Source organism: Mauremys reevesii, linkage group 3 (assembly GCF_016161935.1).
Source record: "Mauremys reevesii isolate NIE-2019 linkage group 3, ASM1616193v1, whole genome shotgun sequence".
Taxonomy (NCBI): Eukaryota; Metazoa; Chordata; order Testudines; family Geoemydidae; genus Mauremys; species Mauremys reevesii.
Window position 1 is genome coordinate 20,213,365 of NC_052625.1, and position 23,357 is coordinate 20,236,721.

The following is a 23,357-nucleotide window of genomic DNA, read 5'->3' on the forward strand; positions in this document are numbered from 1 at the left end:
GTCTTACTATTAGTATATTTTGTATTACAGGCAAGTCTTATCTTATGCGGGGGTTCCGTTCCGCGGTTAGCGCGTAAAGCGAAAACCGCGTATACTCAAAATTACATCCCCAAGCCCTTTAAATCCCGCCTGCAGCTCCGCCCCAGCCCAGCCGCTGGAGCTGCAGGTGGGATTTAAAGGGCTCCACCGGGCTTCCCGCCGCAGTGAGGAGCCCGAAGGAGCCCTTTAAATCCCGCCCACAGCTTTGGCAGCCGGGCTGGGACTGGCATTTAAAGGGCCCCGAGCTCCACAGTGGCTAGAGCCTCGGGCCCTTAATTTTCCCCAGGGGCTACCAGCTACCTCTGCAGCTGGAAGCCCCTTGGGTGATTTAAAGGCCCTGGGACTCCCAGCCACAGCTGGTGCCCCAGGACCTTTAAATCTTGAGGCCACACCTCTTCCGCTTGAGGCCACGCCCCCCCGACTCAGGCCCTACTGCATAAAGCTGAAATCGCTCATGTTAAATGCGCGTAAGTTGCGACAGACCTGTATAATGAAATCGGCACCTGACAGTGCTTGTCATACAGGTTACACAATAATTTCCATTATTTCCTGTTCCTACATATTCATAATTTACTTTTTGCCTGACATTTTGCATACTCTGTCTCTGGCTGTGCATAAATTTATCTCATTGTACAATAATTCTAATTACACTTTTTTTAAGCATGCCTATAGCAAAAAATGGCTGAAATTTGAAATATACATTGTATTCACTAAGAACTAGCACATTTGCATAAAATTTAAATGAACCTAATAAAGCACAACTCCCATTGTGACACGGCTGCATATTTAATGAGTTATGCTTTTACACTGCAACTATTACCCTATAGCATCCTCCCCACCTGACCTGACCAAAAATCATCTTAATACCAGAAAAAGGTAAACTGTGGGAGGGGAAAAAAAATCAGTTATGATTTTAGGGTTTTACTGATACAGTCTGCTATATTTTGCAAATTATAAAATTCAAGTACTGAATCTTGCAGATTCTAGCTAAGCAATTTGTCAATGGGACTACTCATATCTCTTTCTGATGCAAGATATAGTCGTGATATACTGTATATACTCGTTCATAAGCCAAATATTTTTGGTAAAAAAATGACGCATCAAAGAGTGGGGATCGGCTTATAAACGGGTCTACACCAAAATTTGATGATTTTAAACTCTATGGAATCCTTGAATTGAATATCTAATACACTGTCGTTTTGTTTACCTGGAGCATCTGCAGGCATGGAGTCCCTCAGCTCCCTGTGTGGCGCCAATTCCCGCAGCTCCCATTGGCTGGGAACGGCGAACCACGGACACAGGGAGCTGAGGGGCTCCATGCCTGCAGACACTCCAAGTAAACAAAACGTCCCGACCCGCCAGTGGCTTACCCTGACGGCTGGGAGCCAAAGTTTGCCAATCCCTGAAATATAGGATTGACTTATGAAAGGGTCATACAGTTTTTTGCTATTTTTACCTAACCATCCTGGGGGGTCGGCTTATAAACAAACAGGCTAATGAACGAGTATATACAGTAAGCTAATAAAAAAATGCCTTCAGTTAAGCAGCAAAAGTCAAACAGCTTAGTTCTACCTCATTCCCATCTTAGTGAGGTATGAACTTAAAGTAACTGTGAATATTCAAATACTAACATTAAGTACAGATAGCTTTTTCACTTTCATGACTTTTACAGAAGAGGAAATTAAATTAAAAAATTATGTTAATGAAAATGTTTCACAGTTAAAATAGCACACGAAAATGCAGACGTTAAGGTTTTAACAGCAGTATTGACTTGGGAGCGTTGTACGTACTGTATGTATTATTTTCTATTCCTGTTTCTCTGGTTAAGTGTGTAGATCACTATGTCATTTTTTATGTTACAAAATATAAGTTAATATAAACAAGTATGCAGTTTAGCTGAATTTATGTTGGTGTTGCAAGAATTTTAAATTATGCCCTTTCTGACTTAGTGATTTTGACCTTGAACCACAACACTGCATTAAAGACTGGCTGGTTCTTGCTCACACACTCAGGGTATAACTGATTGCCATATGTGGGGTTGGGAAAGAATTTTTCCCCAGGTTGGATTGGCAGATTTTCACCTTCCTCTGCAGTGAGTGGATGTGGGTCATATGCCAGGATTATCTGAATATATATCACTTAATCATTTCTGTACTACTGCAGGGTCTCAAGCACTGGTGCACCTTGGTCCCTCCTACTATCCATCTGTGGCACATAACAGTCTAGTCTCCTTTGGGCTGTTATACTTCGGTCTAATTTTGGCTGGGGGGTTATAGTGTGGGTGCTGGGTGGTGTTCGTGGCCTGTGACGTATAAGAAATCAGACTAGATGATCTTGTAATCCCTTCTGACCTTAAATTCCAAGACTCTGTGTAGGATTTTGCTATGAATAATATAATGTTTGCATAGCCAGATAAACTTCACAAATCAAATACAGGTGGAGCAGGAAATGAGAGTTATGTGCAGTAATGTGAATTGCCAATATTATTGTACAATTAGTAATAATAAACCATTTCTGCTTACGGATCAAATAGGTATTTTTTGTATAAAATCATATTTGTTCTTACCTGCCTCACAATTTGATTGGGACACTTGATTAGAATCTGCATTGGCCACCAATCATCATCAGCCATCCGATCCAAAAACCACTGCATAAAATACATATTATATGCTCTTTATTGTACATTTCAAATAAATAGTCATATTATTTTTTCTTACAGTCATCCTTTAATATGCTATTAAAATTCAGAAGATTATTATTATTATTATTATTATTATTAAAACAGAAAACTTAAGTCCAAGAGAAATCTGAAAATCCTTTGTCCCTGGGGAAGGAAGAAAGAGGGAAAATAGTAACTATATGTATGAGTTTGCATGTAATATCTTTAATATCCTTCATCCTAGGATCTCTAAGGCCTGGATTCAGAGAAGCTCTCTCTCTTTCAGAAGGGTGCTTAAGGATGTGGTTAACCTTAAATATGCAATTAAATCCCATCAAAGTCAGTGAGACTTAAGTACATATTTAAGATTAAGTACATACTAAAGTGTTTTGCAGAAGAGAGATGCTTAGGTGATTCCTGAATCAGGGCCTTAAATGCTTTTCAAAAGGTGAGTAAGCATTATCATCTCTATTTTACATTTGGAGAAAATTAGTCTCCGTGAGATTAAATGATTTGCCAAAGTCAGGTGGTGAAAGGCAGTTGGGAGTAGAACTGAGGCCTCCTGACTCACAGAACTATGCTCAATTCACTAGACAATGTTGCCACTTTAGAATGAACAATCCAGGTTCTTATTTTTTTTCTTGGTTTAATAGTATTTTAGCATGTTCTATTTCTAGGGTCCTTCACTTAACTTGTTTTTGATGTCTAATTCTCAAACCACAGTGATGAACTTGTGTCACCAGATTATTGAATGTTAAATATCAATTTAACAATCTGAAGATTGGATTTGAAAACAAACACTGCAATTAATGCATATATATTAGATAACATCTATTGCAGGATGTTAATTATGGATGAAATTGTAACATTATGCAGTAACAGGAAGTTTCTGTCATTAAGACTTGCAATCTCAATGTCATTTTGGACACTCCTTTTCTCCTTGCATATTCAGATTAAGACCAAATTCTGTCAATTTTTCCTCTTCGGTATCTCAAAATTCTGTCCTTTCCATCCATATGGCAACATTCTTTGGACATGCCTTCATCTGCAGACTGCAACCTCTTTCTCCTGGCTTCCCCCCATGTTCCCATTTGTCTATACAAAAACATTAATGCTAAAATCATCTTCCTCCCACAACACTGCTACCATGTCACTCCATTCTTCTCATCCTTTCATAGGCTTTCCTTTGCCCTCCACATCAAGTTCAAGTCCCTCATCTTCACCAGCAAGGCTCTGTATGAGTTTGCTCTTGCCTATCTCTCTACTCTTACCTCTTCTTACTCCCTTTCTTACTCTTTTCACTCCACCCCAGCCTCCTATGTCACTGCTCCTTTTGTTTCCTTTCCCTTGTTTTCATGCCTTCTTCCATGCTGTGCCTTACGCATGAAACTCCCTTTCAATGTCTACTGTGCCAAGTGACCAACCTCACGCCACTTAAACCCCTCTGCAAAACCTATCACTATTAAACAGTCAGCCCAAGAGGGTGTAGACAGCTATGTCTACTACTACAGTCATGAAAGCGTTTCGCCTTATGGCCTGCCTACAGGCTCACCAGAAGGGCAGTCCCTGCAGCATTTTCCATACAAAGTTCAGGCTTTGCACAAGGGAGGAATTTCACCTATTAGTACACGTATGTCCAAATACTCCAAAATACCTAGTGATGCTAACCCCTAAAAATGCAAAACTCTTTATATAAAGTTGTTTTTTTTCTTTTTTACCTTGTTCAACACCTCATTATTTATCTCACCTCACAAGCTGCCTGACTGTTATTAAACTGCTTTGTTAACAGTTCAATCCACTGAAGCATTGTGGGCTAAAGAGAAATAGGAAAAAAGATTTTAAGATCAAATTCCAACTTAATCTTAAGTTTCTACACAACCAGTTAATATATTTAGGCTTAAGAACAAATGCAATTACAATCCATTAAAATATTTAATGAAACTGAAATAAATCTCTTAACAAAAAAGTAATACATATTTTGGAGATTGAACTAAGTACTACACATGGTGTAGTCACTATCCAGGCAACTGCATTTTTCACATTTAAACTGATTTGATATTAATTACATCCTAAAAAAATCTTTCCCAAGTATTGTTTATCCTCCCCCTGCACTCTTAGAAGAAATCATAATCCATGTTTATGTTAAAATCCACTGACTCCAAATACCAAGAGTTGTAACTCAACTATATTAGAGAGACCACACTGCAAACAACACTATTTTAATTGCCAAAATATATTAATTCTCAACATGATCCCAAAACTAAGGCATATCAAGGGTTTTCAGTTAATTAAGTGGAAATAATATTTTGTATCATTTTAAGAATTAGAATATGATTTTAGTTTAAAAGTGAGATTAGGTGTTTGTTTCTTAAAAATTAGCTAATTTTTTTTTACCACCAACCAAGTCCACAATTAGTTCTCCATGATGTACATGCTACGTTCTTGTACTGAAGTGTATGAAGAGTTTAAAGAAGGTGGAACTGCTGATAAGTAAAGAGCTTTAATTTACTGAATATATATGTTTTTACTTCCTAATTTTGGACTAGATTGTATCTAGATCTAACACAGCCATGCAGGAATGTAGGGGGAAGTATGGACACCCGCTTGGCTGCATAAGAGATGCCTCAATTGTGGCTCTGGGTGCAAGGAGAAGAGCAGGGGTTATACACTTAAAGGTGCCCCCTACCCCTACCATACCTCATAAGTAAGCTGGGGGATGGACAAGGAGTGGGGGGAACCCTAGCTCTGTCTTCCTCCCTCACATAGACCACATGAGTGAAGTAGTTTACTCCTTCTTCAGGATAAGAGAGAAGCAGGGCAAGAAATGACTCTCAGAGCCTGAGGCAAGGCAGCTAAGCACTGTCTCATACTAAAGGGTGAGCCTAAAGACTCAATCTTGCCCTTAAAGTTCATCATTCAGTGAAAAAAGGAAGAGGTGAAAATTATTTTATATTTTATTATTTATATTTAATAAAATCTGAGGAGCTAGCAGAAAGCTTTGTCACAGCTCTGCTTGATGTAACTAAATTAGCAATCCTATTTCATTACTAGATTTATGTGGGAACACACACACACACACACACACACACACACACACACACACACACACACACACACACACACACACACACACACACCCCTAAAAAAATTAACACCTATTACCAATAAATACTAATAAAGAAAATGAGATGGGGGCCAAATCATGTTTGCTTTACTGACAGAAGTAATCCCACTTAACTCCTAATGTTAAGCACATGCTTAAATGCTTTACTGGATCAGGGCCAGCATGCTGGGCACCTTGCAGGATCAAGCCCATAACACATTTCAGCATTAGCTCACAACAGCTTCAGTTATGAGAAACATTTCATTAGAGATGAAGCGCTAAACAAGACATTGAGTTTTTCCTTTGCTCTTTTCAAAAAAGGCCACAGCCACCGGAGATAGGCAACCCCTTATCTAACGAAAGGTGGTATCTGTAACCTCTCACACTCCATTACAGTGTTAGCATTTGAAAAATGAGTCCAAGTATTGTTGTGGAGCAGCTTAAATCCACAGACCTAGGTCCTGCTGCTACTATTTGCGTTGGTCTGCTGAGACAAAACAGCTTTAAACATGGAGGAACCAGGCTTCTGAGAATTCCCCTAGCATGGGAGATTTTTCCAGTGATGTATGGTTGTCATAGGAGCTCCTACACTACTCTTAGCTTGCCCTGCCATAACCCGGATAGCCAGGTGAAAAAAACTGTGGCGAGGATGCCTCTGCATCTGACTGATAGCCAAGTGCTGGAACAACTCCTGGGAGCTGTGGGTAGCTTGGGCATAAGTAGGGCCTTTTATTTAATTTCCCCCATAGAGGGATAGCTCAGTGGTTTGAGCATTGGCCTACTAAACCCAGGATTGTGAGTTCAATCCTTGACGGGGCCACTTACAGATCTGGGGCAAAAATTGGGCCTGCTAGTTAAGGCAGGGGGCTGGACTCGATGACCTTCCAAGGTCCCTTCCAGTTCTAGGAGACTGGTATATCTCTATTTATATTTATTTATTATTACTACAACAACAGAAACAGGTGGAAATTAGTGGAAAAAACTATGAATAGTTTTTATAGGTAAATATTGGGGTTTATTTTGGTGGATGGAAGGACAGGGGAAAGGATTCAATAGATTAATGCTCTGATGAATGGCATTCAATGTGGTTTGCTGCAGAACTAAAACAGAACTCAAAACAATGCCCCCTCTGGGTCTAACAAAACAATATACCTCTAATCCCCAAACAAAACTTTTCATTTGAATAAACAGTTTGTTGTTGTAGACGAAGAACTATTATCCTATAAATATTTACATTTAATAATTGGGCCACACCATTTGCAGTGCATACACTCAACTTCATCCTTTTCACCGCAGTTTTATTTTTAAACTTTTGAATATTTCCTTGTGTTCTGAAACATATTCTGATACAGATTTTCATTTTCTTCCCATTTTAGTGCGTCTGATCTTTAAACTGTTATCTGCTAACAGCTTGAAATGTGTACGTGGTGGGTGTGAGATCTGTCAATATGTTGAGATGCGCATGCACTTCAGGGCTTGCGTGTGTCCTATTTGTTTATTGTGTGCATCTTTTAGACCAGAGGTTCTCAACCTGGGGGATTGTGAACAGGTTTCAGAGGATCCTCCAAAATAAATCAGAAAGCAAGGCTGGCATTAGACTCACTGGGGCCCAGGGGAGAAAGCTGAAGCCTGAGCCCCACCATGCGGGGCTGAAGACAAAGCCTGAGCAACTTAGCTTCGTGGGGCTCCCTGAGGTTTGGGGCCCCAGGCAATTGCCCTGCTTGCAACCCCTTAATGCTGGCTCTGGGCTTTTAATCTAGTGGATATGCAGAAAAACAATTGCTGTGGCACAGGCGGGGCACAGAGCTTTTATAGCTTTGGGGGTGGGAGGGAGGGGCGGAGGTCAGAAATAAAAAGGTTGAGAACCCCTTTTCTAGACTACTACATAACCTTACTTCAACAGGCAGCTTTGCCTATATAAACAAACTAATGTATTATTATAATATATACACCTCATGCAACGTATAGTATTTTTATATACCTGAATGATACAAAAGTAGGGTGAAAATCCGAAAAAATGAATACTTTTTTTTTTATAAAACCTGGGTGGTGTTTTCAGGAAAAATCAGTTTAAATGGAAAACAAAGGGGTTTAGGCATAAATTACAGCAGTCCTAACGCTGCACTAATTTATGCCAGGTTGTGGCCAGATCTTCAATCCACTGCAACAGTTCTGCATCAAACACAGTCCAGGTGGACCAGAGTACCTGGCACACAATCTTCTTGAACATACGTGTTATACACTGTATTAAAAGGTCTGAAATTTTCTTTTAAAGTTTTTTTTTCCCTTGCTTGTTTTGATATTAGAAATACAGGTCTTGACTAACCTGGATGACTGAAGAATTGACATCACAGATACAAAGAAAGTAAATCAACAGAGACTTAAAATGATTTCTATTGAGACTGATTGAAACTCTTTGTTTTGTGTTTATGTTAATATCTATTTAACTAAAACACTTACGAGCACAACTCTCTTTATTAAGGATTCAACACCCTGCCCCTTTGATTAGGGGCTTAAAAAGATTCTAATTCACAACTCTGAATCATACAATAATTCTTCCACCAAAAAGGGAATACAACATTTGTCAGTCCTGACATTTCTAAGGAAAAAGACCAACCCAGCCCAGCCCAACACTTCCCATCCCCACCACACACAATTTTTCAAGCCTTAAATTTATAGCAGAAAGAAGCAAACAGACACAAACCCATTTTTATGCTTTTCATTTGAGGGCACTATGAAATCTGAAGCTGTAAACATTCTTTGTAGTGACTACTGTATACCATATATACTCGTTCTTAAGCCCAATTTTTTTTTAGTAAAAAGGGAAAGCACCAGAGAAGGGGGTCGGCTTATGAACGGGTAGAGAGGGAGAGGTGGGACAAAGCCCCTCCCCCCAACAGAGAGAGCAAGGAGAGGCAGCACAGCCAGCAGAGCCAGAAGGAAAGAGGCAGGGCCAGAGTCTCTCCGCTTCTGGCCATGCTGCTCTCCCCCCAGCCTCCAAAGCAGCTGCAGCTCTGGGGCTGGCAAGCTGCAGCCATGCTGCTCGACCCTGCTCCGCAGAGCAGGCCGTGGCTACGCCGCCCGGCCCAGCCTGCTGGAACATGCTGCAGCTGCGCCACCCAGTCTGCAGCTCCAGCCAGGCCAGAGACATCCTCCCCTGGCCTGCCCCAGATAAGGTGGGAAGGGATGGGGTGGGAAGAGTGTGGGGGTCCCAGGCTATAGGGGTGGGGTCATGTGGGGGGTGGTCACAGGGGTTACTACCGACCCCCAGCTTCTCCCTCCCCCCCCTCCCCCCCAAAAAAAATTTCCCCACCAGCTGCTGTCCTGGCCCATCAGGTTAAGCATCTGGCGCGCCTGGACACTCTGTTTACTTTTTACCTTTGTGCCCGTGGACGCTCGAGGTAAACAAACCATCTCGGCCCGCCAGCAGCTTATCCCGATGGCCCGGGAGCCAAAGTTTGCTGACCCCCGAATTATAGGGTCGGCTTACGAACGGGTCATAAATTTTTTTCATTTTTACTTATCCATCTTGGGGGGGTCGGCTTATAAACGAACTGGTTTATGATCGAGTATATACAGTAAGTTATGACTCAAAACCATATCCTTTTACATAAAAGCATAGAGGGGCAGGCAAATTTCACTGAATTAATACAATTACTTAATATGTATTTACAAGCAAACCAACATACCTTTTCTTTTGAATGGATAAATGTCTCCAGAACAAAGGAAGTGCTTAACTGCAAGAAAATGTTATACAATTAATCAGTGTCCAGAATTATTATTTAAACATATTCCGTTTAGAAGAAATGCTTTATGATGTTAAGATACTTTACCTTTGCTGTCATTAGGGAGACTGCTTTTGGATCTGGTAATGTGCTTGGAATGCTACTACACAACTGCCACATAAACCTAAAGTTAGTAATATAGTTTGTTAGTTAATCCAGATGTTTAAAATTTATGTTAAGTAAAAACAACTCAAAATAATATGTATTTAAAGCAAAACTTACCCAAAATATGTATGTTCAAAAATGTTCTTGTCTTGAAGAAACTGCATGTTATCATGCCATATCCACTGAAGAAAAAATACTAACATCAGATACAAGAAAGCAGTTTACTTCATTAAAATTTGTGTGGTTTTAAAAATAAAATTATAACACTTGTTGACTAAAAAAACCCAATCTTGTCTCTCAATTTTAGTTTAAAATATAGGTTCAATGTTTTATTTCTGCTATAGCAGACTGTTTTGCCTGCTGTAATTAAAAACAGTTTCCAATATCCCCGGCCTTACACACACACACACACACACACACACACACACACACACACACACACACACACACACACACACACACACACACACACACACACACACACACACACACACACACACACACACACACACACTTACTTATCCAAGATTTTTTAAAATGAGTACATAATACTAGGTTTCTAAGTCCATATTTAGGTGTCTAAATTAGTGGTACGATTTTCACAAATGCTAAGCACCCAGCATCTTCCACTGAAGTCAATTAAACTCATGTAACCCCACTAAAGCTAACAAATAAACATTAGAAGTAATGTCAATGGGGTTGCATGGGTGCAATTAAGGTGTATGGGCTTGATCCAAAGCCCACTGAAATTAATGGAAAGACTTATGGTGACTTCAATGAACTTTTGATAAAACCCTGAAGGCAGAATTTGGGCCACTGTTCTTAATCCAAAACAATATTTTGTGCCAGATCTCCTTGATTGAAATTTTGTTTTTGACCAAATTGGTTTACACAATTTTTTTTCCCAATATGAATGATTTTAAACTTTAACTTTTTGCTGAAGTCTACTACGGATTATTTTTTAATTGGGCAGGGTTGAAGGCATAATCTGATTGTCCGGCGAAGGACTAGACCAGTTATGCCCAACTTTTTCAGCCTGAGTGCCAAACATATAAGTAGCCACAAATCAGTACTTTAGGACAGATTCCCTGCCCGTTTTTTGCTCCCTAGGGCCACTCAGGTGGCAGAAAAGGAGTGTAAAAAACAAACAAAAAACCCTCAACCACATGCAAACCCCCTATTAGGGATACCACTGGCACAGGCAGAGATGCATCTCTAACAGGCACAGGGTTGACATGTTCAGCTCCTATGCCTCTTTCCCTGCAATATTTGCAAAGTACATGCATAGAGCAGGTGGTAGGAGACGTGGAGGATGTGAGGCAAGTGCATGATGTGTTCCAGCTATCTCCTGCTGGCACATAGTCCCTCAATAGCCAAGTCGCTAGGTAGCCATCTGACAAGTTAGAGCAGCCCTCAGTGCTTTTATGTGCCAAAAAATAAGTTGAGATGCAATGCGTGACTGGTTCTCAGCTTCTCTTCTCTTCTGCCTCACTTGGGCTACCCTGGGTAGTCATGTGGGGGAGTGGAGCCATCCTCTGAAAGGCACTTCCCTAGCTCAAGCAGACCCAGTTGAGTTCCTATCCTGCTCACAAATTTGCAAGAAATAACTACTTTCTCATTTCCCCTCTGCAACACAACAGGCAACTAGTGAATAAGCTCTTGAGCAGTTGCAGTTACTAAGAACACTCTCTGACACGTCAAAGCTACAGTAGAGGCATTGCCTCATCTTCTCCCCATAGCAACAGGGCTGATTCAAACATGTCAGTTTAACAATCACAGGCCATAGTTCCCAGGGTACAATTTGTAATCAATACAAATCTTATAAATGCATTTTGCGATCGAAGGCCACTATTTAGAGCCTTGAAGGCCATAGGTGGTTCCCAGGCACAGGTTGGACGGCTCTGGTCTAGTCTATATGACCCAGAGAAAAACTTCTCAAGTCAGAATTCCTGCTATAATTTTTGATTTTATCATTGCTTAAATGAATGCAAAATTGAGAGGATATAGAAGGCCCTCAGATACTATAACCTGTTTTACACTGAAACCGTTCTGTTTAAGATCTCTGAAGCATATTAGCTCAAGTAAAAGATTTTCTCATCTCATAGAAATCATTTATTATAAATGTTTAACTATTTTTCTTGCAGCCCACTTGTAAGTACGATAGAACAGGAATGGAGTTTGGTGTTTGTTTGAAATAAACCAAACTCTTTCCTGTTTGGAGTACATGTCCAGCCCAAGTCATGACTATTTCAAATAGTGTGTTGTGATACAACTGCACTTCTGGTGTGTTGGTGACAGTCGATTTTTGGCCTGAGGCCTTACTACTGAAAAAGACATTCAGCTAAATTATGTCACAACAACTGCACAACCTAGTCTGTGTTATGCCTTATACCAGGGGTTGGCAACCTTTCAGCAGTGGTGTGCCGAGTCTTCATTTATACTCTCTAATTTAAGGCTTCGCGTGCCGGTAATACATTTTAACATTTTTTAGAAGGTCTCACTATAAGTCTATACATATAACAGTAGTTTGGTTATATATTAAAGTAAACAAGGTTTTCAAAATGTTTCAGAAGCTTTATTTAAAATTAAATTAAAATGCTGATCTTATCAGTTTAGAGTGATCCTTGCCCTTGCTTTTCCTTGCTGAGTTTTCCAATGTCTGGCACGTATTTGGATACATAGGGTTCTGAGTGACCACTTGTTAACCAGCTCTGAGAAGGACAGAGGATAGATTTCATGTGTGAAAATACCTGTTCACACAGGTATGTGGATCCAAATGCTGAAGGCATTGCAAACGCAATTTTCTTCAAACAGTTAAATTTCACTGGCAGGGATGTCCAGCAGGTCAGAATAGAGGCCCCATGATCTAGCTTCAAGTGCACTCTGCAGATCCACAAACTTTGATGTCTACAATTCTGAACTTTTTAACTGAATGAGTTGCATTTCGAAATCTTCAACACCCATCCACTGAAATACAGACAAATCCAAGTCGCTTTCATTGAACTTTTCAGGTTTTTCAGGTACTTTCCAATCTCATCGACATTGACAGTGCAACATATCGATAGCTCTTTTATGAGTTGGAAGTAGCGGAAAGCAGAAGTTTGAATATCCCTGGAAAAAACTGCTAGTTTCTCAATAAATGCCTTCCAGGCTTCATAAAGATCCAGAACTGTTTGCCCTGCACCCTGGAGACAGAGGTTGAGTTTGTTTAGGTGAGCGGTGATATCAGTTAGAAACATGAGCTTACACAGCCATTTGTCATCATCCAATTTGGGGTAATTTTGTTCTTTTTCCAACAAAAAGGCCTTGATTGCATCAAAACAGTTTACAAAGTGCACCAAAATCTTGCCACGACAGCCACCGAATGTTGCTGTGAAGTGGGATGTTGTTATAAGCACTGCCCATCTCTTCTAGCAGTGCTTGAAACTGTCTGTGAGTCAAAGCAGATCGAGCAACAAGGAAATTCACAGTTCGCACCACTGTTTCATCACATTATTAAGCTCTAAATTAGAAATTTTAGCGCACAGGTTTTCTTGATGGATGATACAGTGAAATTTGACTGTCAGATGGCCAATTTGATCTTCAAGTAACTTTACAAATCCCTTCTGTTTTCTGACCATGGCAGGAACACCATCTGTTGTCACACAAAATATTTTTCTGACGTCAACTCCTCGTTCTTCAAAATGGTTTACAAAACTTTCCAGTATATCTTCCCTCTGTTTTGACATGCAGGGGTTTTAGGCAACAAAGTTCCTCTTGGATTTCATCGAAAGCACAATATCTTGCAACAAATGCCAAACGTGGAACGTCATTTATATCCACGCTCTCATCAATTGCAACACTAAACACTGCTGTGTCTTTCAATGCAGTCGTCTGCTTTTTCTTAATATTTTCTGACATTTCACTTATGCGTCTCTCAACTGTTCTGGCAGAGATGGGCAGTTCTTTTATTCTAGATATGATTGTACCTTTATTTGGCATATCATTGAACAAAATCTCCGAACTGCTGAGAAAAACTTCCTTTGTATATTCCCCACCTTTAAACGGCTTTCTGTTTTTTACAATGCACTGTGCAATCTTGTAACTTCCTTCTGTAGCTTTATTTTTACTTACACTTAAGCTTTTAAAAACACTGCTTTGCTTCTCATAGGCTGCTACTGCCTTTTTGATTGATTCAGTCTTGTCTGCTTCGTCAAGAAAGGTTTTCTCGTGCTTCGTTTCAAAATCTCATCCAACACTTGATGTGCGCCAAACAACACTTTCATAAGAGAAAGCACAAATAGCATGGTCCTTCTTTTCAATAAATCCAAATGTATCTGTCCAAGCAGGATGAAATGATCAGACATCTAGCTTCACTTTCTTAGGAGCTGCCATTTTGTCAAATGTTCCCTTCAACTCTCAGTGGGGAAAAAAAATGGCGATAGAAGGCAGGCACGAGGTCAAATGCAGTGTGGTCTGATATAAGCAATTTTAAGATGGGGGTGCTGAGCTGCACCCCGTCTTGCCTTGTGTGCAACCCTCACTGTCCCAGGCTGGGGACAGTGGGCCACAGCGAGGAGGCTGCAGAGCAGTGATCCAAGGCCAGGAGCAGAGCCCAGGGTGGCCTGCTGGGACTCCAGGTCAGAAAGCAGGCTGAGCAAGGTTGGAGATCCAGACACCAGCTGGCAGGAGGTCAGTGGCTGGAACCCCAGATCGGCAGCTGAGGTGAGTGGCGCTGGCGGATGATAGGGCTGAGCAGGGCCGGAGGCCTGGACCCTGTCTGGCAGGGAGCCTGCGCAAGGTGTGTGGGGCTGCAGCAGGGGGGGACCCCAGCTGCCAAGGGGCCAGCAGCCGGAACCCCAGAGCAGCGACTGAGCGGCTCAGCCTGCCCCGCTCCGGGGTTTCGGCTGCTGGTTCCTGCTAGCTGGGGTCTCAGCCCCCTGCCAGCCTGGGCTTCCTTCACCCAGGCCAGCAGCGGGTGCTGAGTGGGACTGGCAGCAGGATCCGGCAGCGGAAAGCCCCAGAGCGGCGGTGGGCTGCACGGCTCAGCCCGCCCCGCGTGCCATCAAAAATCGGCTCGCAGGCCATAGGTTGCCGACCCCTGCCTTATACATATAATTGGCCATCTTCTTTATTGTGCTTTCTCTAATGATTATGCTGCTAGCTCTCAATTACATATTTTTTTCACTTTAGCAAAACCAGTGAATTTCAGTACTTTATATAATTTAATATCCATTTTACACTTTTTGTACTGTTGCCAGCATTGCTATTTATTTATTTAAATAAAATGGAACTTACGAAAAAATACAACCTTCCTTTTTTTTTCAAGGTTATGATATCAAGTTTTAGTTAATTATTACTGCTGGGTTACAAACTCTGGAAAGTAGTGTATTATAATGGAAACATTGACACAATGTCAATTTTAGCAATGTAAAGAGTGATGTTATATTACAAAATGTTCCATGAAAGATGGCAAGCCTTTCAATTATCTTAATATTTAAAATCAAATTTCATTTTCTATATTTACTCAGATCCCACTGATTTGGATAGGATTTCTTACTATATCTTTACACTGGTGTTAAACAAACCAACTTGTACCTCCAGCAACTCTGATGAAACATCAAACTTGTAGTCTTTGCCATTTTCCTCCTCTGGTTCCATCCGTTTATAAAACAGCATGTACGCACTATGTGTCTTTAAGGAAAAAAAAATCTGTATAATTTTTGCTCTTCAGAGAGATTACTTAGGTCATAAATTTAAAAATATATTTACTTAGCAAATGAAAAGGGAAAGGGTACCTTTTCAAAGGAGAAATCCATAAATTTATCAGTGACAGAATCATATGTCTTGGTCTATCAAAAAGAGAACATGGGTTACTGAAAATATTCATCACAAACTTGTTATTATGGCCTCATTGTGGATGGTTCTGGTCTCAGTATGCAAGGAAGTATCTCCACTTTATGCCCTTCATGCAGGGTCTGCCATCAATTATATTCCTTGCTCATCACTAAATAATTTTAAGTTTTCTGTAGTAGCTTTGGCCTGGTCTACACTAGGGAGGAGGGATCAACCTAAGATACGCAACTTCAGCTACGAGAATAGTGTAGCTGAAGTCGATGTATCTTAGTTCGACTTACCTCGCATCCTCACAGTGCAGGGTCGATTGCCACGGCTCCCCGGTCGATTTTGCTTCCGTCTCTCGCCGAGCTGGAGTTCAGCAGTCGACGTGAGAGTCTACACTACACTATATGCAATAAATCGATCCCCGATAGATAGATCGCTCCCGCCGATCCGGCGGGTAGCGTAGACGTACCCTTACTTTCATTTTCCAGGGTTGCATATGCAGTACTTTGACTCTGACTCCGCTCATATTTCTCCAGACCATATCCTCTGTTTTTGGAGTCTGCAGACGTTTTACAGATATTCTGCATGGAATCAATTTTGTGTTGATACTTTGGCATGGCAATTTTACCAGGTGGAATTCTTTAGCTTGCTCATGGAATTGTTGTAATAAGCTATTATTAAGCATGCAAATCAGGAAAGCACACGGCCGTAGATTTTTATACATTGTGAATGTTTGCAATTGGTTTAACAGTGCTTCGTACTAAAGATGTGTAAAAATATTCACACTCCTGACAAAAGGCAAATTCATATGGCAGATTCAAAAGCCAAGGCAAGAAGCTGGTACAGTCTTGTAAAGTAATTTGCTTTTAATATTTACTTTAAATCCATGAAACTCCCTTCTCTGACCAAAAGAAAAACAAGGCATAGGTCTGAATACACAAACATTACAAATATTTGTTTAGTGTTTGATTTGCAATTCCTTCTGGCCAGTAGTCTAAAGAACTACATTCTCTGGCAGCTACTGGTGGTTCCTCAGACATTAATATTAATGTGTTTTATACTTATTAGTGCTTCTCAGTCAAGGATCTCAAATGCTTTAAAAAAAGTTATCACTATTTTACAGATCAGGAAACTAATGTCATGTGACTAACAATATACACGAGTTATAAAGGATATCAATCACTATGCAACTGTTTATTTGGGCAAAACGCACCTGTATTTAAAGTTAATTTATAGCTATTTCACTGATAGGCTTTTTTTTAAAAACACATACAAAAAACTAATTTGGCTCTGCAGTCCACAAAAAAAATTTCCCAATTCACCAAAAGAACTTTTCCCTTCATCAACTTATACTCCAGGTAACCCACTCTCTCTCAGGGAAAGTTTGGGCAACAAAATAGACTGCATCATGGCCTGAAAATAAACAGACTCAGGCTGTGCAGTCTCCTTGTCCCTACCACAAGTGTCTCAATTAAACTCCCTTAGCAGCTTCATATACATGTTGAACTGGAGGGGTATCAGGGCATGGCAGAGCACTATAGAACCCATGTGACAGAGTCTGTCCAGTACTACCTTCTGAGAGTGTAATAAAAAAATAAAAAAAAAATAAAAGGGGAGGGAGGGAGACTAGAGGTAAAGGCTACAACTTACAGTCATTTCTCCACCAAAACATTCAGAAGCAAGCTGAGCAGAATCAAATGGTTTTACTTCAGCATCATTGAAAAGATACCTATAAAAGATTAAACTTTTGAATCAGTTGTCTGTTACTTCTCTTATAGCAGATGAAGAATACCAAGCATCTATATCAAAAGAATGACATTTATACATGGAAGATAAAACTATGAGGAAGTAAAGGCAAAATTACATTCACATTGCCAGCTAATTTGTTATTTGTGAATCAGTAGCCAGGAAAATGACATGAGCACCTTCCCTCAAGAGAAAAAAGACTTATTATTCAGAGAATACTTTCCACTAGAATGAAAAGAAAATCATAGATTTCACCCCTCAAAAAAAAAAAAAAAAAGTCTGTGGAGGGAAAAGGTTGATTGCTCAAAACCTTTGTACCCATTCTTAGGGGCAGAGACGGAAGGCTTGGGCTTACTCCCAAAATAGCGTAACCAGACTTAAGACAGCTGAAGGAACATCTGACTGTAAAGGACTAACTTTTTCCCCAGTGAAGAGGACCTAGTTCTCTTTTCTGAGGCCTGGTCTACACTACGCGTTTAAACCGATTTTAGCAGCGTTAAACCAATTTAACGCTGCACCCGTCCACACAACGAGGCCCTTTATATCGATATAAAGGGCTCTTTAAACCGGTTTCTGTACTCCTCCCCAACGAAAGGAGTAGTGCTGAAATCGGTATTACCATATCGGATTAGGGTTAGTGTGGCCGCAAATCGACGGTATTAGCTTCCGGGCGGTATCCCACAGTGCACCATTGTGACTGCTCTGGACAGCAATCTGAACTCAGATGCACTGGCCAGGTAGACAGGAAAAGCCCCGCGAACTTTTGAATTTCATTTCCTGTTTGCCCAGCGTGGAGCTCTGATCAGCACAGGTGGCGATGCAGTCCCAAAGCCAAAAAGAGCTCCAGCATGAACCGTACTGGAGACACTGGATCTGATCGCTGTATGGGGAGGCAAATCTGTTCTATCACAGCTCCGTTACAGAAGACGAAATGACAAAGCATTTGAAAAAATCTCCAGAGGCCACAGCAGGGACTCAGCACAGTGCTGCATGACAAGCATAACGGAAAGCCAAAGAATCAAATGAACGCTCAAGGAGGGAGAGAGGGGGTACTGAGGACTCCAGCTATCCTACAGTCCCCGCAGACTCTGAAAAGCATTTGCATTCTTGGCTGGGCTCCAAGTGCCTGAAGGGTCAAAAACATTTTCCGGGGTGTTTCAGGGTGTATGTCATCAATTTACACCCTTCACCCCCCCCCCCCGAAAGAAAAGGGAAAAAAATCGTTTCTCGCCTTTTTTCAATGTCACCCTATGTCTACTGCATGCTGCTGGTAGACGGGGTGCTGGAGAGCTAAACAGCAGCATCCTCTCCCCGGTGGCAGACGGTACAGTACAGAAGGACTGGTATCCCTTCTCATCATCAGCCCGTGAGTGCTCCTGGCTGGCCTCGGTGAGGTCGGCTGGGAGCGCCTGGGTAAAAATAGGAATGACTCCTGGTCATTCCCAGCAGATGGTACAGAACCGCTGGTAACCGTCCTCATCATAGCATGTATAAAGAAAAGATTCTGTACTGCCTGGACTATCATAGCAGCAGAAGGCTGGTCTCCTCTCCCCCCTACCCTTTAATGTCCTGCCTGGACTATCATAGCAGCTGGAGGCTTCCTCCCCCTCATTTTATCTCACTAAAAAGTCTGTGTTTCTTATTCCTGCATTCTTTATTACTTCATCACACAAATGGGGGGACACTGCCACGGTAGCCCAGGAGCGTTGGGGGAGGAGCGAAGCAACGGGTGGTCATTCCCATTTTTGCCTATGCACCCCCGGCCGACCTCAGTGAGGCCAGCCAGGAGCACCCATGATAGCAGCAGACGGTACAGAACGACTGATAACCGTCATCTCATCGTCAATTTACAATGGCATGGTAGACGGTACAATATGACTGGTAACCATCTCTGCTATCTTGCAAAGGCAAATGAATGCTGCTGTGTAGCAGTGCAGTACCGCGTTTGTCAGCAGCATCCAGTACACATACGGTGACAGTGACAAAAGGCAAAACGGGCTCCATGATTGCCATGCTATGGCGTCTGCCAGGGCAATCCAGGGAAAAAGGGCACGAAATGATTGTCTGCAGTTGCTTTCCCGGAGGAAGGATTGAGTGACGACATTTACCCAGAATCACCCACGACACTGTTTTTGCATTGGGATCTCAACCCAGAATTCCAATGGGCAGAGGAGACTGCAGGAACTATGGGATAGCTACGGGATAGCTACTCACAGTGCAATGCTCCGGAAATCGATGCTAGCCTCGGTACATGGACGCACACCGCCGAATTAATGTGCTTAGTGTGGCTGCGTGCACTCGACTTTATAAAATCTGTTTTACAAAAACAGTTTATGTAAAATCGGAATAATCCCGTAGTGTAGACGTACCCTGAAAATCTAAATTTGTTGCCTGACAAGTCAGAGGGGGGGTTGAATCCCCTGTTTCTCACAAAAATGCTATTCCTTGTTAAGGGAAATACTATTTTACAGAGGTGGAACGAGATACCCTACCTTCATGGACAAATCTCATAATGCACAGCAAACAAATATAGAGGAGCTGAGGATCTTAGTGGACAGCTTGAGGGAGTCCAGCACAATATCATTTAGACTACTGAAAGCCAAAGGAACCCTGGATGGATAGATGGATCTAGATCTTTAATGTTTTAGGAAGGGAGCAAAATTTATTTTTCTAAGTCAGAAGACATCTTTTCTTCCTCTGAACCATGATCAACAAGAGAAGTCACAAAAACTTGAGAAGAAAAGGGCAATGCCAGAGTCTTAAAATCCAACACCGCTAAGCAAGGAGATTGATACAAGATTTTTCCAATAGTAGCCCTATTAAAGAACATTACAATATGAATGTGATGTTCAGCTAAAATGGACACAACTGTTACAAGAGGAGGTCTCTGCCGAAGACCTCTGCTAGAGGAACTGCCTCCCTCCCTTTCCGTTTTCTCCTGGGGATAGAAAAAAATAAAGGCTACAAATTTTTCAGACATACCACTGTTAATTACATCTGGTAAGTGTTACACACTGAGAAAATTCAACAGCTTAGAAAACACTAGCAAATTTGTAAATTCCAGATGCGACAAAACAATACTTTGCATGTATCAAAGTACAGTAAGTACAGATTTTGATAACTGAAGTATAACAATGGAGAATTTCCCAGATGTAGAGTTGAATAGATTTAAAGAAAAGCAAAAAGAAAAGTTAAGCACCTCCAGGGAAGTTGATAGTTAAAAACTGACAAAACAAAAAGGACAAAGTTGAAGGACAAAGAATAATTATAATCATAATGGAAACAAGTTTTTTTTTTTCTGAATCTGCTTTACAAAAGGAAATGTACACATTATCTTCCAAAGTAGTTGGCATCTCTCTGACATATAGAAACCTAGTCACCTTACCAAAGTTGTTAACATGCATTGAACTGCTAATAATACATTTTACTGCAATATTAATTAGCATAAAAAAGCATACAGTGTAAAGAGTAATGATTTTGTTCTGCTTCATATATGTCTTGCATACATCAAAGTTATTGCACATGCACGTACACTGATTCTCTACAATCTTATGACCTGCATCTGGAACATCTTGTGCTGAACATATGCAACCACGATCCATAGCATATGGTGGTCTGCACTACTGGCGTGGCAAAGCTAATAAACTTTACAAAACTGATGTAACACAAGCAAGAAATGTAGACAAATCTGACCTATCTTTAAACTTCTATAGTTTAATATAGAACATACAGTGGATTCTAAATAGCTACTTTCTAATCAATCCACCCAATGCTCACCCTCTTTGAAAGGCCCCACCAAAACCAGGAGAAAATGTTTGTTGATTGGAAGAAGATAAATTGATAAATAAAAATATTTGCAATTATTTAACAGGACAGTTCAAGTAAGGGAGTTAAAGTACTGTATTTGAAATAGATGACAGTGTCATCTTAAGAATTTACCAATACATCACAATACAAATACCTCACAAACAAGAATTATTAAACACTTAACTCACCATTTGTTGTTTTTGTAAGCATGGGGATTGACTATATCTCTGATAAAACTGTAGTAGTGACCACCATCTGCTGTTCCTGTATGAACTGTCACGCCTATCAAATCGTACTCGTAACTTTCAGTTTCTTTTAAATATTCACTGTCGTCCTTAAAACCTTAAATAATTTAATATAATATTTAGCAAGTTATTCCTTTAACCTTCACAACACTAGAATGAATACCGATAACTTACAGTAAATACTTCTTGCCAAATACACTAACAAAAAGCATATTACTTCTAGGCACTGCACATAGGTAGCAGCCAGAAAGCCAACACCCAACAGGTGGAGCATGGGTCACTATTCTTGTGAGGTTGCTTCTGACCCAGAATACAGGCATACATAGTCATGCTTTTGCAGTTTATGTATGCTCCTTACTGGTGGACCACTTAATAAAGTTCAAGAATTTGGCCACCATATTATCCTGCAAATATAAAACAAATCAACAACAATCTATACATAACAAGCCAGGAATTTGTAATTCATTACAAAAATAGTTTTATTAATAATTTAATATTGCTTATTGTGCTGTATTTACAAAGAAAATGATTTAGCAGTCACTGGATATTAAATACAATAAATTACAATTTATTTGTAAACATATAAAAATATAGGCTTCATATGCCTTTAGTTCCTTTTTAACCTCATATGAAGGAGAAGACAAAAAGATGTGGGATTAATTACATGAAAGACGTGTTTAGAATTATTAACTATTTGGATTTGTGTGTATTGCTAAGAAATATTACTATTCCAGGACTTTTTAGAGCTTAATTTCCATGAATTCCACCATATGCTCTAGGCCACCTGGCTATGCAGTTTAACTGACAATATATTATACTAATAGACAAAAATTTTCAAAAGGTTGAATTTTCAGCACTGTTTGGTTGTTGGAAAATTATAGGGACAAAGCAAAATCAATTACCTTCTTTTCTGTCATTCTTTCCCATGAGAAAATCTTCTGTGTAAGGTGTCATATCCAAACGTAAAGGGAATGAGAAGTGTGTGTTGACTTTCTCCTTCATCATGGTGACCATATTAAATGTGTATCTCATAGTGTTGAAACTTAAGATGCGAGGCAATTTCTTAAAACATGCCCTAAAGACAAAAGAAATTAATATTTAAGAAAACTGAATTGCTTAGATAATACTGCCACAAAGTCTCTCAAAATGTTCTCTCCTGTCATTTATTTCCAGTTCATGTTAGAGTCACCTAAAATGTAAAAATCAGCAATCACAATCCCTTACACAGTATCAGTTAGTCAAATTTTATAAAAAATCTTGTCATCAGATGACATGTAACAGGGATTACATTATGGTACTGGATAGAATACTGATTTAAAGCAGCCATTATTGCAGTAAGCACATAACATCACTCCCTACAGTAAAGATTACATCAGGGACTTCTTATAAAGAATGGCCCCACAGTATGCCAACATTTTTATGGCTGACTTAGAACAATGCTTCCTTAGCTCTCGTCCCCTAATGCCCCAGCTCTACCTGCGCTACATTGATGACATCTTCATCATCTGGACCCATGGAAAAGAAGCCCTTGAGGAATTCCACCATGATTTCAACAATTTCCATCCCACCATCAACCTCAGCCTAGATCAATCCACACAAGCGGTCCATTTCTTTGACACTACTGTGCTAATAAGCGATGGTCATATAAACACCACCCTATACCGTAAACCTACTGACCGCTATACATGCCTCCAGCTTCCATCCAGGACACACCACACGATCCACTGTCTACAGCCAAGCTCTAAGATACAACCGCATTTGCTCCAATTCCTCAGACAGAGACAAACACCTACAAGATCTCTATCAAGCATTCTTAAAACTACAATACCCACCTGCTGAAGTGAAAAAACAGATTGACAGAGCCAGAAGAGTACCCAGAAGTCACCTATTACAAGACAGGCCCAACATAGGAAATAACAGAACGCCACTAGCCGTTACCTTCAGCCCCCAACTAAAACCTCTCCAGTGCATCATCAAAGATCTACAACCTATCCTGAAAGATGATCCCTCACTCTCACAGATCTTGGGAGACAGACCTGTCCTCG

General features: G+C 40.5%; 1 protein-coding gene across 6 annotated transcripts in view; it reads right to left on the reverse strand.

The window, feature by feature from the left end:
* The window catches only part of USP34 (ubiquitin specific peptidase 34), a 310,790-nt gene that overhangs the window by 50,685 nt on the left and 236,748 nt on the right, over positions 1-23,357 (reverse strand). For all 6 annotated transcript variants that reach the window (XM_039529334.1, XM_039529332.1, XM_039529335.1 and 3 more), the window contains 10 exons: positions 22,215-22,387; positions 21,256-21,409; positions 17,165-17,243; positions 15,469-15,522; positions 15,269-15,364; positions 9,809-9,873; positions 9,635-9,710; positions 9,491-9,538; positions 4,446-4,511; positions 2,606-2,686 (listed from right to left, as the gene is read on the reverse strand). In XM_039529334.1, coding sequence (XP_039385268.1) covers positions 2,606-2,686; positions 4,446-4,511; positions 9,491-9,538; positions 9,635-9,710; positions 9,809-9,873; positions 15,269-15,364; positions 15,469-15,522; positions 17,165-17,243; positions 21,256-21,409; positions 22,215-22,387 — 892 coding nt within the window. The remainder of the gene's footprint in view (positions 1-2,605; positions 2,687-4,445; positions 4,512-9,490; positions 9,539-9,634; positions 9,711-9,808; positions 9,874-15,268; positions 15,365-15,468; positions 15,523-17,164; positions 17,244-21,255; positions 21,410-22,214; positions 22,388-23,357) is intronic.